General features: G+C 44.1%; 1 protein-coding gene across 1 annotated transcript in view; it reads right to left on the reverse strand.

Moving 5' to 3' along the window:
- The window catches only part of LOC121093624 (voltage-dependent N-type calcium channel subunit alpha-1B-like), a 301,786-nt gene that overhangs the window by 58,189 nt on the left and 229,003 nt on the right, over positions 1-14,594 (reverse strand). Inside the window, exons 24-27 of the mRNA XM_040606263.1 lie at positions 13,015-13,074; positions 11,655-11,761; positions 3,120-3,216; positions 463-623 (exon numbers count right to left, since the gene is read on the reverse strand). Coding sequence (XP_040462197.1) covers positions 463-623; positions 3,120-3,216; positions 11,655-11,761; positions 13,015-13,074 — 425 coding nt within the window. The remainder of the gene's footprint in view (positions 1-462; positions 624-3,119; positions 3,217-11,654; positions 11,762-13,014; positions 13,075-14,594) is intronic.

Genomic DNA, 14,594 nt, shown 5'->3' on the forward strand with positions numbered 1-14,594 from the left:
GTCCCCTTTTCTAGCTAATTAGGAGCTATTTAACTGCCTACCAACTCACTTCTGATTATTTATTCATTATGTTTTTCTAATTCATATAAGCCCTAAGAATCAAGGCAGCAGGTAGAAAGAGAAGTCACGCCATCCCTTCAAAAAACCTTTACCTTAAAATCACACCTAGCCCTCCCTGGGAAAGGCGGCTGCTCCCCTGCATCGTTAAGTGTTAAGTGTTCGGGTAAGCTTTTGCTAGATCAGAGCCAGGAACAACACAGGTATTAAAACAACAAAAGGGAAAATTCACCTCTAGGGTAACTGTGCTGAAACGCGGCTCTTACTTACAGGAGACTCACCAAGCTCAGCAGGTTTGGGATGCAGCTGATGCAGGTTTGACTGATGCAGCTTTGGGAGAGTCGGGGAGCTGCTGCTGGAGGAAAGCCAGGCTCCCCCCGCCACAGCCCCTGCCCCTGGACTTACCTGCAGTCCTTCTCCAGCTCCTTTGATTCATCGGTGCAGTAGAAGAACCTGCCTTTGAAGAGCTGCACCGCAATGACAGCAAAAATGAACATGAAGAGCATGTAAACTATGAGGATATTGAGGACGTTCTTCAGGGAATTCACCACACAGTCAAAGACAGCCTGGGGATGGAGGAGAACAAGGCTAAGGGGTTGAAAGAAAAGTGCATCTAACATCTTGGCATCTAGCATCTGAATACACTCGGGAGCAATTACCCAACCTACAACCCATAGGTGGTCTCATCGACTTGCACACCAAGGGTTTGACCAAGAGTCATGCTCCAGCCGTGAGAATTAACTCCGGCTTTCTACATCTCCTGCTTTCTCAGTGAGTTTGGCTGTGCCACTGAATTTTCTGGTGCTGCTCATACAATTTATAAAGACAATCACAGCTTGCTGAGATGAATATTAGTCCTGAGCAAATATTTCCATGGCCAATTATGAAATGAAAAACTTACTCACGTTTAATTAACTCCCAGTCGATAAGTAAAAACTCATCAAATATATTATTCATTGACTGTTATTTGAACTGTTTGAATAATCAGGAAAATACACCAGATACAAAACAACAAAATGCTTCAAATAATACTTTTCTAATGAACTTTCTATAAAGATTAAGTCTGACTAATTCAGTCAGCTTATGTGACTCTCTACAAAGACCTTCTCAAATACATTTATTATTTGGTTATTTGTCACTGATTCATTGCTACAAGTAATTTGCAGTTTAATTTTAGTCTGAGAAGTTTGTCATAATAATAGAAATTGTGCAGTCTTACTGCCCAAGCATGGGATTTGTACAATACTGTTCCTGTTTCTCTGAATGGAAGTGAATAATTCAGAAAATTACACTCCTGATGCAACCCAGAAATCCTGAATTAAAACACTGGAAATATCTCTAATCACCCTACTAATTTTGCTGATTGTTGCACACAAGACCACATCCAGGAGAAAAAATTGAGATAATTTTGAAGACTTTTAGTTGTGGAATCATAGAATCATTCAGGTTGGAAATTCTTTAAGACCATCGGATCCAACGGTTAACCCAGGACTGCCCATCCTAGCACTAAACCATGTCCCTCAGCACCACATCTAGGTGTCTTTTAAACACTTCCAGGGACGGTGACTCCACCATGTCCCTGGGCAGCCTGTTCCAGTGCTTGACAACCCTTTCAGTGAAGAATTTTTTTCCTAATATTCAACCTAAACCTCCTCTGGTACAACTTGAGGCCGTTTCCCCTTGTCCTGTCACTTGCTACTTGGGAGAAGAGACCGACCCCCCCCCCTGTTTACAGCCCCCGTCAGGGAGCTGTATAGAGCAATAAGGTCCCCCCCAAGCCTCCTTCTCTCCAGCCTAAACACCCCCAGTTCCCTCAGCCGCTCCCCATAACACTTGTGCCCCAGCCTCTTCCCCATTGCCCAGCTCCGGACACGCTCCAGCACCGCTACATCCCTCTTGTAGCGAGGGGCCCCATACTGAACACAGTCCAGACCACATGAATATGACTTCTGCTTCACACAAAGATTTCTGAATACGTCTTCAGAAGTGGTAAAATTACTCCCTAAAATGGCCTGAAAATAAGGAAGACATTCACTTAAAAAGCGTGCTCAGCATCCTGCTGCAGGACTGAGCTGCTGTTGGCTGGTTTATGACCCAATAGCTGCACATTCCAAATTTCTAAACAAAGAAAGACCATTTTCTACATTGTTCAACATAACTGTTCCTTCCTTTTTGAGGTGAATTTAGTAGGCATAGAAGTGCATAAAAACAAAAATATGTAAGCGTGGATTGGGGGCAAGAAAAAAAGCAAATCTATATAACAGCTGACCCTGACCTTTACATGCCACTGTGTGAAAATGGGAATCATCAGACAGTTTCACCATTGCAAAAGCACCCATCACTTTTTCGCCCCATCTCTCACAGAAAAGAGCCTGCAAGCAGTGATGACACATGAAGACATGCTACAGTAGGTATTCAGGAGTTCCCAAAACTCAGAAACGATGAAATTTTTTACTCCTTCCATTCTCTGCTTCCGGGAGCTGGCTGTATCTCAAAGCATTTGTGAAACGGTGCCGAATAACTAACCACAGGCCATTAGGTGCATTTTGCTTCCTAACTTAGTATTCTAGAGATGAAAGGGTACTGCTATCAAACCCCACACTACATATTCTTTAACAGAAGAGATGAACAGATTAAAAGTCCTCATGCAACAATGACATTTCTCTCTGGGCTGACTGTGGAAAATCTTGCAATACTCACGTGAAGTTCTCTAGGGAAAATCAAACATTCCAAAACCTATTTTCTCCTATATAATTTCGAAGAGCGTCACATTTACAAACTGTAATTTAATTTACTTGCATTTTTTTCTTCTCTTTTTTTAGAAGTTTGATTTTAATGTGGATTCATAGTAATTCATAATATTGCACACAATATTTGCAAAAGAAATAAGTGTTTCACATTTGCTAAACATCTGCACAGCTATTTTTAGAAATCTGGCAAAGAGATCAATTGCAACAAAAGAAAAGGAACAGAAATAACTTGGATGAAGCTTAGTCAATCAGCATCCACTGAGATCAGTTGCAAACCTCCAGAGAAAGAAAGATTTGTGGTTATGCTCTAACCTTTAGTTTTGGCAGCCGTTTAATGGTCTTCAGCGGTCTTAGGACTCGCAGAACTCGCAGCGACTTGATTGTGTTGATGTCCTTGCCTTTGGTTCCTCTGCAAGTGATAAAAGGCACAAGAACAACAGAGCGAATAGTTTGGTCTGTAGGTCACCAGCTAGAATATCTATAGGTACCCAGTGTGGTTTTGGCTGTGGAATCGTTTTGGGGTTGTTATTTTTTACAGGGTTTGGGTGTCATCCTCACCACAGATGCAGACACTAGTGAGGACCACGGATGAATGCCCACTTGAGACATGTCCATCACCGCACAGGAGAAAGGCTGTGTCCTTGCAGCGTTCAGTCACACATGCTCTCCAGCCTTCCCTCGCTTCACAGATACTCACTGGGCATCACCCAGGGACTGGTGACCTTCCTGCCCCGAATCCCCACCCAGGCAACGGTCCAAGCCAGGGAGCAGCACGCCTTGGCTGCAGCCACCAGGAGAGGAGGCTTAGCATGTTCACCCCAGCCCCAGGCAGGAGAAGTGAGAAAGTCACACTTGGCTCGCCTTACCGCGAGGCACCTAGGTGAGACAGGAGGGTGTTTCTCTGTGTGCTTCTTGCACTTCTCTGGCAGGGATGTTGTGTCTAGACAAGCAGATAGTAACCAGAGGGAACTGAAGCCTTCATGGTGAGGGACAGAGCTCTCCTGGGGACCAGAGCCACTCCATGCCTGTACCCTCATCCTTGAGTCTCTCTTGGAAGACATGCTACCAAACCCATGCAGGAACATGTAATATGATGGCATATTACATGCCTGGAACAGTGCTAGGGCAACCTCCCACTTACGCATGCAGGTGCTGTAAGTCACATTTTGGTTTTAGTTTTTGTTAAAACTGAGTGCAAGACTTGAGATGGTTCCTCTTGTTACCATTAAGAGGTTTTTATGGGAAGGACAGGGGTCCTTTCCTCGTGCACTTCCAAAACAAACAAAAAAGACACAGTTACATCTTCTTCCAACCCAACAGCAAAACAATGACATTCTCTTTCATTTCATATGAAGTGAAAAATGGGATGAAAATCTTTAACGGAGTGTTATTCATTACTATAGGTTTGAGTCTGAGACCATATTGAAGTAACACAGGTGTGAATGAGTAACATGTTGAACAGATGCTGATATACCTATTCTATGCTCCTCCGGTTTGCTAAATATTTCTCTTCTCCAATAGGAAAGCAATAGAAATGCTAGTAACCCAAGAGGTACGTGCAGGCAGGGGGCTGCAAATCTCCCCCCACCCTGCTAGCAGCCAGCCCCACACGCTATGCTAAGGGATAAGCACCAAGAGCGGAGGAAACCACCCAGTTTCATGGCTGGCTGACCTTGCTCAGCCCTGGAAGGCATCTTTTTACAATCTATCCACTTCTAAAAGACTCATAACTCAGTACGAATGCCGTACTACTCAATACTAACACCGGACTGGAATCTGCAACCTAGAAATACACATTCCTGTCTCATCCTCCAACTACCAGTCACTGCAGTTGTCCTGAAATGCAATAAGCAGCGAGACACAAGGAATTTTTGGAGGGCCGTGGGTTGTGTCATCTTATGACTTACACGTTGAACGCAAGTTGCCTTTGCACATGTTTAATATAAATGGAGGAGGGTGGGAACAGGATGGAAATTTACCTGTCCTCTCCCTTTCAGGGCTGCTTTAGGGCCATTTAAATCAGTCACAGATGGATCCCGACCGGTGGCTGTAAATCCAGGTGATTGAGCTAATGCTCACAGAGTTACAGCACCGATTTAATGCCACAAAGTAACTATTATATATTTAAAAGAAATCATTTTTTGATTCTCATTAAAGACATTTTTATCTGGCTGAGATGAAGCAGACACCATCAGCGTAGCTTTTACTGGCTTTCTCTTCAGGTTTTAGCACAATTGAAGATCTGGCCCATATCTGCCTTCACATACTTGCTTTCAAATCACCAGCTCCCAGGCAAGTACCGAGCCTGCCACAGCCACCACAGCCATCTCCTGGTCACCACAGCCATCTCCTGGTCACCGCAGCCTCCAGCTGAGCCAGCCAAGCTGGAGCTGCCCTGCTCCCCAGGCAGCTTTGTCTGACCCTTAGCAATGCCCTGGCTGCAAAACTCTTTGTTCAGCCTCTTGAGGAGGACAGTCAGTGGCAGGAGGGAGGTAGAAGGGGCAGTAGGTTGCCGGGAAGGAGGTACCACGTGGCTTGGCCAGCAAGCCTGTCCCCATGGCTGATGGTCACCCAGCACAAGCCCATCACCTTGGCTGCCTCTGCTGCTCCCTCTGCCCCCTCCCCCCTAAAGGCCAAGCAAATGGCTGGGGTTGCTCCTTGTTTCCCAGCTCTTTGGGGTTTAGCTGGATGAAGAAGCCAGGGCAAAGAGGCAGGAGCTGAGGAAGGTAGGGGCGAGAGAAGAGTGAAGGTGAGAGTGTTAAGGGGCATGTGGTTGGAGCAGTAGGAGAAAGAAAGAGGCTGGATACCTTGGGCCAGAACTATTCAATTTTGATGATCTGTGGCCACATTTCTGGTTTGCAGACTAACACACACAGCCTGGTTTAGCAGCACAGACACTGGCAGGTAGCAACTGAACTAATAAACCTCAGCAACCCTCACACCTGGGTTCAAGCAGAACCACAGGATATTTCTGCATAGTGTCTTCCAGTACTCCTGCTTCCAGGAGACCTAAACACCTACTCACCACACGGCCGTGCATTTGCACTAAATCACAACTGCACTAACAAGCCCCCCTGGAAGGGAACTTTAAGACAAAGAACGGAGACGCTTTTTGGCACCGAAGGACCTAGCTCAGGTCCGGCTCCAAGCCTGAAGCAACAACCTCTGTGGACTTAATATTCCTAGGAAGATTAAACAGACCTAGTGGGGACTAGTCTGTGGGGTAGAGCAAATCCTTCCTCCTGGGTCTATGAGAGAAGCAGCTGGTTCTCCCTCGCACGGGGAGGCGTGCGGATGACTGTGCTGAGAGCTTGGAGGTGAAGGGCAGACAGCTCCAGTCTTACAACATTCCTTCTGCCTGAACGAAGGACGCTAAGAAGGGTTGATTTTATTTTCTTTTCCTTTCAGGCACCTAAGCAAATAAAGAGCATGAGCCAATTAAATGTTAATGGGATTTATGATCTAAGTCATATAGAGAATCCTGAAAAAGCATACTGATTTCTTGTCACAGTAAGGTTCCTGCTAGAGTGATGCAAACTGCATTTTAATTAAATGGATCTTCTGCAACTATCTCAGCCTTTCAAATAAAATCTTAAGGGTTTTTTCCAGTGCTTTTAAGAACCCCTGTGCCGATAGTGGTTTTTACACCACTCTAACACAAATCCAGATGCCCCACAAAATAAAAGGTCCAGATGGAACTAGGATTCAGTCAGAAGTTGTATACTAGCACACATTTGACCAGAACGTTCCTCATAACAAAAATAAATTGCTATGGAAGGACAAGATCTTAGGTGACTGCAGAATAACAACTACCATATTCAGGAGAGCAAGCAGGATACAGACAGACAGTGAAAAGAAGCCCATGGACTTTGAAAAAAACAACAAAAAAAAAGAACACTGCCAAGAAAAAAATTGCATTAGGTCAATTCTGATTGCATTAGTCCAGTTCTGTTTTTTTCTGGGGCGGTTTGCTGCTCATTTATTTAAAACATTAACAACATTTAAAAAGAGCTTTGCATGGCCCTTTTCACTTTAATAAATAAAGGATCCTTTAAAAAATTAATAGTTCTTTAAAATGGAAGCTTCTTGTTTCTGTTGCTCCTGCCGACAGCTCTGATTTCATGTAACATGGGCCTCTTAGAGACAGGTCATCAAATATTGAGTGTAAGGCGGAGTCGCTGCCTCCTGTCATCACCTGAAATCCCCAGGGTGGAAAGTGAATTCCTCCACGCAGAGTAAAGGAGGTCACAGAACTCCGCCCAAGCACAAAGTCACCCTCTCCCAGGGACTAAGCAATCCGGTTTCCTAGATAGAACCAAGAAACAAGTACTCGGTTTCCCGGACCACACCAAACACTGTTCTGTGCATCCTTTTCAGCACCTGCCTGGGTTACCTGCTGCACAGGAGCCCACCCAGGCTCGGGACTGTGGCGTGAGACCCTGCAGCTCTGCCTCCCCCGCTGTCCCCAAAGTGGAGTTGCATGGACAACAAAACTCCACTTTTTCTACCTCCTTTACAAATCGCCCCTGCCAACCTCACAAAAAGCTCTCTATACTCTGTTTTCACGCCAAAGACTTTTCCCCGGTGTCAGAGGTGGACAGCCTGAATCCCAGCTGGGTCTTGCTGCCCAGGCTGCAGAAAATTAGTCCTGATGCTTCCAGCACTGCTAACATAGTTTAGAGGTGCAATCCTCTGAATAAAACAACTTCTTTAAACCAAGTTATGAGGATTTTCATGGATTACTATTCACCCACTAACAACATACCCACCAAGTCATCCCCTCAAATCTTTTCAGTACAAATATATCTGCTTATCATGGTTTCTGACTCTAGTCAAGACTCTCTGGTCTACTTAGCTTTCTAGTCTGCTTCTGTCCTCTGCTTAAAGAAAACTGGGATGAATGAGGATTGTTAAGGGAAAATACATTTCACTGAATAATGAGTAATAAAGGGACAAAGGAGTCGATGCAATGGGTGTAACATGGTTCGTTTCCACAGTGGCGAGTGTGTGCACACATGTGTGACAGGCATAACGGTGCAGCAAGAGACAGGAATAACATATTACCCCATGAAACTCCTAGAGAGAGATTCCAGCAAGAGGAAGACAAAGAAAGAGCAGAGTCAATGACAAACAGAAACATAAGGCTATACAGTGCACCCCATGCACACGGATATGTGCTGGCAGATACTCCCAATCCCTGTCCCACACCCACCAACTCAATGTTCGTAAAAACAAGCGAGGAAGCAACAAACCGGCTCTGCAGCACATACCCACCCCCCCCACCCCCCCCCCATGGCGCATCAGCCCCTCGGCTGACAGGGCAAACACATCTTCATCCCTCCGACACTTTGGGAGGCAATAACCTGGACTGTTTGGCAACTGCTGTTTGGTCTTTCAAAGAGCAGTGTGAAATTACGTGCACCTCCGGCGCCTTTCTGTTGTTTAAAATGCAAAAAGGCAATCTCTGCGCTGCTATTCATCAGCTGTTTCTATTAAGCAAGTACTTTTTACACCTGGGGCCGATAAATGTTGATAAATTTGCTAGTTTGCTTTTAGCTCCTCTCCTATTTCCCTAAAGACCAAAACATGTCTGTATGTTTGTGGCATGTTTATCTCTAGCGAAAGAAAGGAATTTCTCTTTGACATACATTTCTAAATGGAAGGCATTATTTTATCATCATCATCATCAATGTTATTAATATTTGTAGCATCTCACTGGGGGCCATGTTTTACATTTTGTTTTATTTTTTTGAACTACAGTCAAGCACAAAATAGCTTCTAAAGAGCTACAGGCAGAAAGTAGGCTGATAGCTAGTTTGAGAGGCTGAGATGGATTTTGTGAACCTTGCAGCAACAGCTGATAACACGTTGTACGCCTAAACAAATATAGGCTGCTGCAGTATTCCAAATAGAAGACTTTCAGGGGGCTCTGATTTTCCAAGGTTTTCAGTGACATGTCTGTTCAGCAAGAAGTTGATTCACATCATCTTCACTGGACACCAATGAAGTCAAGAACATGCATGAATTAAATTGCACCCACTGAGTGGCAATTGTGTATTCTTGCAAACAGTAACCAGTAACAGCCACATTAAATACATTTTTACAGTGACACTGATGATGAGTGACAGGACTGTAGTGTTTGCTAGAAAAATCCCACTAACTAAACAACAAAGATTAGAGAGTTTATTCTCCAAGAGCTTGCTTTCAGGATTATCCAGGTTCAGCAGGCTGGGTGTGTCTGTCTGGCTTACCCAAACAAGGCAGCTGAGCTAGGGACATGACTATCTACCCAATTTTCATCTCAGCGGTCTGAGACTTGTTAGTATTCATAACTGGACTAGTGGGAACAGAGAGCAAATCATCTCCTCCCAACAACTGGATTGCCAGCTCTCAGATTAGACCAGAGATACCGCAAGTATTCTCTGAATTGGACGTCAGCACTCCCTGCCCGCCGCAACACGGGCATGTAGCAGAGGTTACAGGCATAATAAAAATTACAAAAGAAATTCAAATTTTTCCAGGTCTCAGAAATAGGCTTGACTCACTTTAATCTGGGAGACAGTAAATAGGCAGGCAGGTTTTACGCATTCGCTTTCTGCAAATCCCTGCTCAATACTTACTCAAAGAGCATGTAAAATAGAAGCAGCTTGGGGCACACTATTATGAAGCACAGTCAGGGAATGTACAAGTAATTTATTTAGAGGCTGATGAGGTGCTGTTAGATATTCATGGCCCAATGTGAGCAACAGAAAACCTGAGCACTGAAAGACTCAGAAAGATTAAATATTACTCATTTTCATTCATAACTCGTCCAAAAGAAAATCTTGTTCAAAGAGAAGATTCTTTAAAGGCAAACTCTGGTGTTTGTTCTCACGGCACACAGAGTTGCTCCGAAGGGCTCGCAAAATGCCCCTTCTCCCAGCCTGCCTTGAAAGTTTGAATTCTTAATGAAAATGGGAAATTCTCAGTGAACCGCAGGCTTGGGTAATACTTTTTTGCAAAGCAATACTTGTGATGAATAATATTTTACTTTCATACCTCTCTTCAATTCCGAGGACCTCAGTTAACTTGCTAAACTTCTTTTTTAGTACTTTTTTGCTTAACTCAGCCTTGACCACATTCGGTTCTGAAAGATGTTACCCTAATACAGTTCCTGTGCAGGGAAACTAAGCCACACACATGTCTAGTCAAGCTTAAAAAGCAGCCTAGTCTTGGATGTCAAATTTTAGATAAGCAAGACATTCACCAGACCAGACCAGCAATTCCATCTCAAGCCAATCTTGCTTCCAACAGAGCCCTCAGCTCCTCTGAAAACCAAATTTCTAATAAATAGGGACAATGTCTTTAACGAGGGGAGGGTAGCGTCCTTTTGGAAAACTTCTATTGGACATGACTTTCTCCAAGATCTAAACAATTCTTTGGTGTAGGATTTGGCACAGAGCGCCCAGATCCCAATATCACCACCTGCCACTCCTCAACTGGTCCAAAATCGTGCCAGCATGTCAATCCCCTCTCCTTCTGTCTATCCGCTCCTTGGGCAAATTAGCTCTGACTCGTTTTGTCCAACATTTTCTATGAAGAATAGAAGATCTAAAATGCAAATCTTCCAGCCTTATTGTGAAAGGGATTTTGCCACCTCAGAACATGAAAAAGCCTTGAGAAATATTCCAGGCCAACCTCACCAGAAAGGTCCCAGTAACTTTTTGTGCTGCAAGGGACGTGGCAGCATTTTTCATCAGCAGAGCACATAAAAAGGAGCAATGGATATGGCTGTCTGCCTAAAAATGACTGTCAGTCTAAAATACACTAGACACGCTTCTGCAGTTCCTTGACAAAGGTGAATGCTTTTTCTCATTAGCAAGTAAAGCGCTGCTAATTCTCATTAGCAAGTAAAACAATTTCTTTGCCTTCTGTAATCATCATGTCAACAAACAGGTGAGTGGAGTTTGGGCATGGGCTGGTAAATGTGCACTGTAATTACTCAAGGCTTATTTAGCAGAAGATTAAACTGGCCAAGTCCTTTAGCCTGTTTCCAGGGCATCTCCTAGAATTTCTTGGGAAAATATTTGCAATACAATTATTCTGTGGCCCAGAACTACACGTGGAAAATTTCTTTCTATCATCCAACTCTGAGCTCCCTAAGTTCTGAAAAACCTGCATTGCTCTTCCTCTGGTCTCTTCTGAGAGAAAAAGCTCAAATGAAAAGTTAATCTTCATTTTAAAAAAGCAGTTCTTCTGTGTCTCTCACTCAAAATCCTCCATGACGTTAGAGAAGAACATGAAACATTATTTAATGTCAAAAATAGAGAGCTGTGTTTGTGGGAGGGAGCATTTAGCCCTAGAAGTTAAACTCTCTGGAAATACAAGTAAGCTGAATGAGAGAGGAGGAGGAGAGAGAAATACTGAAGGTATATCAACCAGAAGGATCTGTGGCTCCAGAAATAATGCTTTGTAAAGAGTTCACTGAGTTATCAGCTAATTTCATCAACTATTTTTTCATAGCAAGAACAATTTTTAAAACAATTGCCTGAAAACACTGGACTGCCACAGACCGTTACAGTATATCCTAGAAAAGATACAGCCACACAAATCTTGGCTTAATGGCTGCAAGAGCAGTGAATGGCCTCAACCTAAAGCTGAGAGAATTTTCGAGAGATTCCTCAACACAAATTTAGGGATTTTTTTTTTCTTCCCCCAGAGCCATGAGATGATAAACAGCAGAAACTGAACATTTCACTGAGAAACAGAGCCACAAATGCTACACTTCAACAAGCTCTATAGGCCAGGGTCCTGCCTCCTCTGCAACTTATTTCCTCAAAATTCAGATATGAAGGAAAATGTACTTACGAGAAGGCAAATGCCACCAAGGCCCCACTGACCACAATGAAGTCCAGGATATTCCACAGGTCACGGAAGTAGGAGCCAGGGTGGAGTAGCAGCCCCAAGTCAATCATCTTCGGAGGAAACACATGAAAAGAAAGAGTTTTATTAAAACAAGTACCGAATCAATGCTACTGAAGCACAGAGGAATGTCCTCGATCAAATGACCCCTCACAAACTCTTCTTCAGGGCTTCACAGCAGCGGGGCAACATCCAGATGCTTAGTCAAAGTGCTCAGCTCTAAGAGGCCCAGAGAGCTCCATCAAAAGCAAAGCTGAAGTCAATAAACCATAACCGAAAGCACAAGAGACAAGAGCACTAACCGCTGCATAGCAATCTTCGTACAGATGTGCATTATTTCATGGAACAGCAGTCTGCGTGTGAAACGTCCACATAGTTTAATTTTATTCTACCCCAATCCTACCAGATTAGTAGGAATTAACAACTGGCCCAGGATATTACACAACCAAACACAAAGCGGGGATGGGGAGACCCACAGCCAAACGCAACAGTCAGACACCTGCTTGCCAGCACTTGCTGAAGGATGCTGCTCAGCGCGGCAGCCCGGTTGGCTTCTGCACGGGGCTGAGTCTCTCCTTACAGTGCTGCTCAAGATCTACAGCTGAGTCTCCAGATCCATGCTGGACATTTGATCTGTTTTTCTGAGAGCTCTACAACTGCCCACATAACGTTGCTTTCCTCACCTCGCTTCGAATCCCTCTACTGAGCAAACCAGGGAAAATCTGATTTTTATTCTGCTTCTCTTCTGCATCTTGCTCTGACAGTAATAACTAACTCCGTTGTCACCCTAAGAATGAATCCTGACTTCATGAGGATTGTGCTTTCTGCAAAGTTACTGTCCACAGTCTTAGCAAAACCTATCACCTTACTAAGTGAAGTAAAAAGATAAAACCTCAGCTTTTCGTGACATGACAGACCAAGAATCAGTTGCTATTAATATTCCTGACCAGCATCAAAGGAAAAGGGAAGAATCAGACGTGTCTCAGTAATGTCTAACAGCTCCCAGGGCCTTAGCCACACACGGGCATTTCTGCATCGTTCTTCTGCATTCTTCTTATCCTCTTACACAACCACAGCTACTAAAGATATACTTATTTTCCTCCATAAAATGTGAGATTAAAGAAAATAGAAGAGCCCCTACAGAAAGGCATCTGTTGTTGCACTGGCTGTTCCTGAGTTAAAGCTTCCCATCATCACCACCTCCCTGGGAGCCCCTGCGTGCTCCACCCTCTTCCTACAGCTTCCCACAAGTAGATGAGTGTAAATCCAAAAGAGGTGAACCTTTCTGCTTGGAAAAAATTCTTACCTTGATCACCATCTCAAAGGTAAAGACACCAGTAAATATATAATCCAAGTATTTCAGAGCCTAAGTGGGGAAAAGAAATGCATGTTAGGGGGAGACTACACACTGCAATAATCTGCACTTAAGCGAAGAGTAAAAAGTCTATTCTAGCAATGGTCTATTTGCTACAATGGGTAAATAGCATCTGATGGGAGGCTTTCAAATAGCTTAAGCACAAACTTGAATCATCTGATTTAAACAGCGGCATTTTTTCCAGCCCTTGCGAGACTGCAGTGTGCATGCCCATGGGTTGCTCCAGTGCACCTGCATATATGGCAGGTTTAATAAGGCTAAACAGATATTTCAAATTGAAATATTTGAATATTTTTTTCCTAAAGAGCTTGTTTGCCAGCATCTGTGTAGCAGCCTGGGTTTCTCTTCTGCTGTAGCTGATGATAGTATTATTAAAGACCTTGGGAGTTTAAGAGAGTGATAAAATCCTTTTTTGTAAAACTGCTTCCACAGTTATTAAGGATGATGAAGAGAGATTGCTTGTAGCTTCTTCAGCTCATTAAGGATACAGACACAGGGGTTTGTGGATCCTCCTCTGCAAAACGCTAGTACTGACCACGTCCAGAAGCAGGAGGCCAGGCCAGGCAATTCCTGCTCTGACCCACTCTGGCGACCTGTGCTCTGGAGCAGTTCAGTTCCTTAATTTAAAGGGTTGGATGAACACAGACTCCTCAGCGCACATCCTGGTAACTGCAATACCAGTCCATTAAATATCTATAGATCTCCAAATCTTAACATAATTCTGTGGATGGGATACACCTATCACAGATTCATATGGTTATACATAGTGAATGGATGTGAACTCAATATAAATATCACAATATTCACATCCTACAACTATCTACGCTGAGAAGAGTCCAAAATTAGGCAACTGCATACTGCAATTTCTATACTTCATCTTCAGTTCCGTAGACTTTCAGTCGTCATGTAACTGTAACCAGCTCTGTGCCAATGTCCCCATGTGAATGTGCTCAAAAAAAGATGCCCAGCTATCTACTTCACGAACGCTCCTGGGCAGCATGCCGTCATGTAAAATGGCACACTCCTACTCCTGCTCATAACAGCACCCATCCGCAACGTCTCCGAGTGTGTTTGGCATCCACGGATCAGTAATTTGCTACTAATTCTAGGAGACTGTTACTATGTCCCACCAAGATAAAAAGCTATGGCTGGTTTTCCCTCCTCAGCCCTGCTTTGGCAGGAGCAGGGGATGGCAGGACCACCCTGCCTCATGAGTGGGGAAGCCTCTCCCATTGCTGAAGGGTGCGTAGGCTCCTTCCAGGGAACTCACACCAGCCAAACACCTGGTGATCTCCAAGTTCTCAACCTTGGATGTGGTTGAAGCAGCAGAAGGGGACAGGAACTGTGAGCCCTTGGACAGTGGAACAATCTACTTTGAGTATGTCATTAAAGAAAGCTCCAGTTTTTCACTTGCCCATGCACCATGCTACCCTCTGGAGACGGGAACGGATGTGCCACGTGCACAACTGCTGGGAGAAGCACGACGACTATTCTGGCCATGTCAGTTGGTA

This window comes from Falco naumanni, chromosome 9 (assembly GCF_017639655.2).
Source record: "Falco naumanni isolate bFalNau1 chromosome 9, bFalNau1.pat, whole genome shotgun sequence".
Taxonomy (NCBI): domain Eukaryota; kingdom Metazoa; phylum Chordata; class Aves; order Falconiformes; family Falconidae; genus Falco; species Falco naumanni.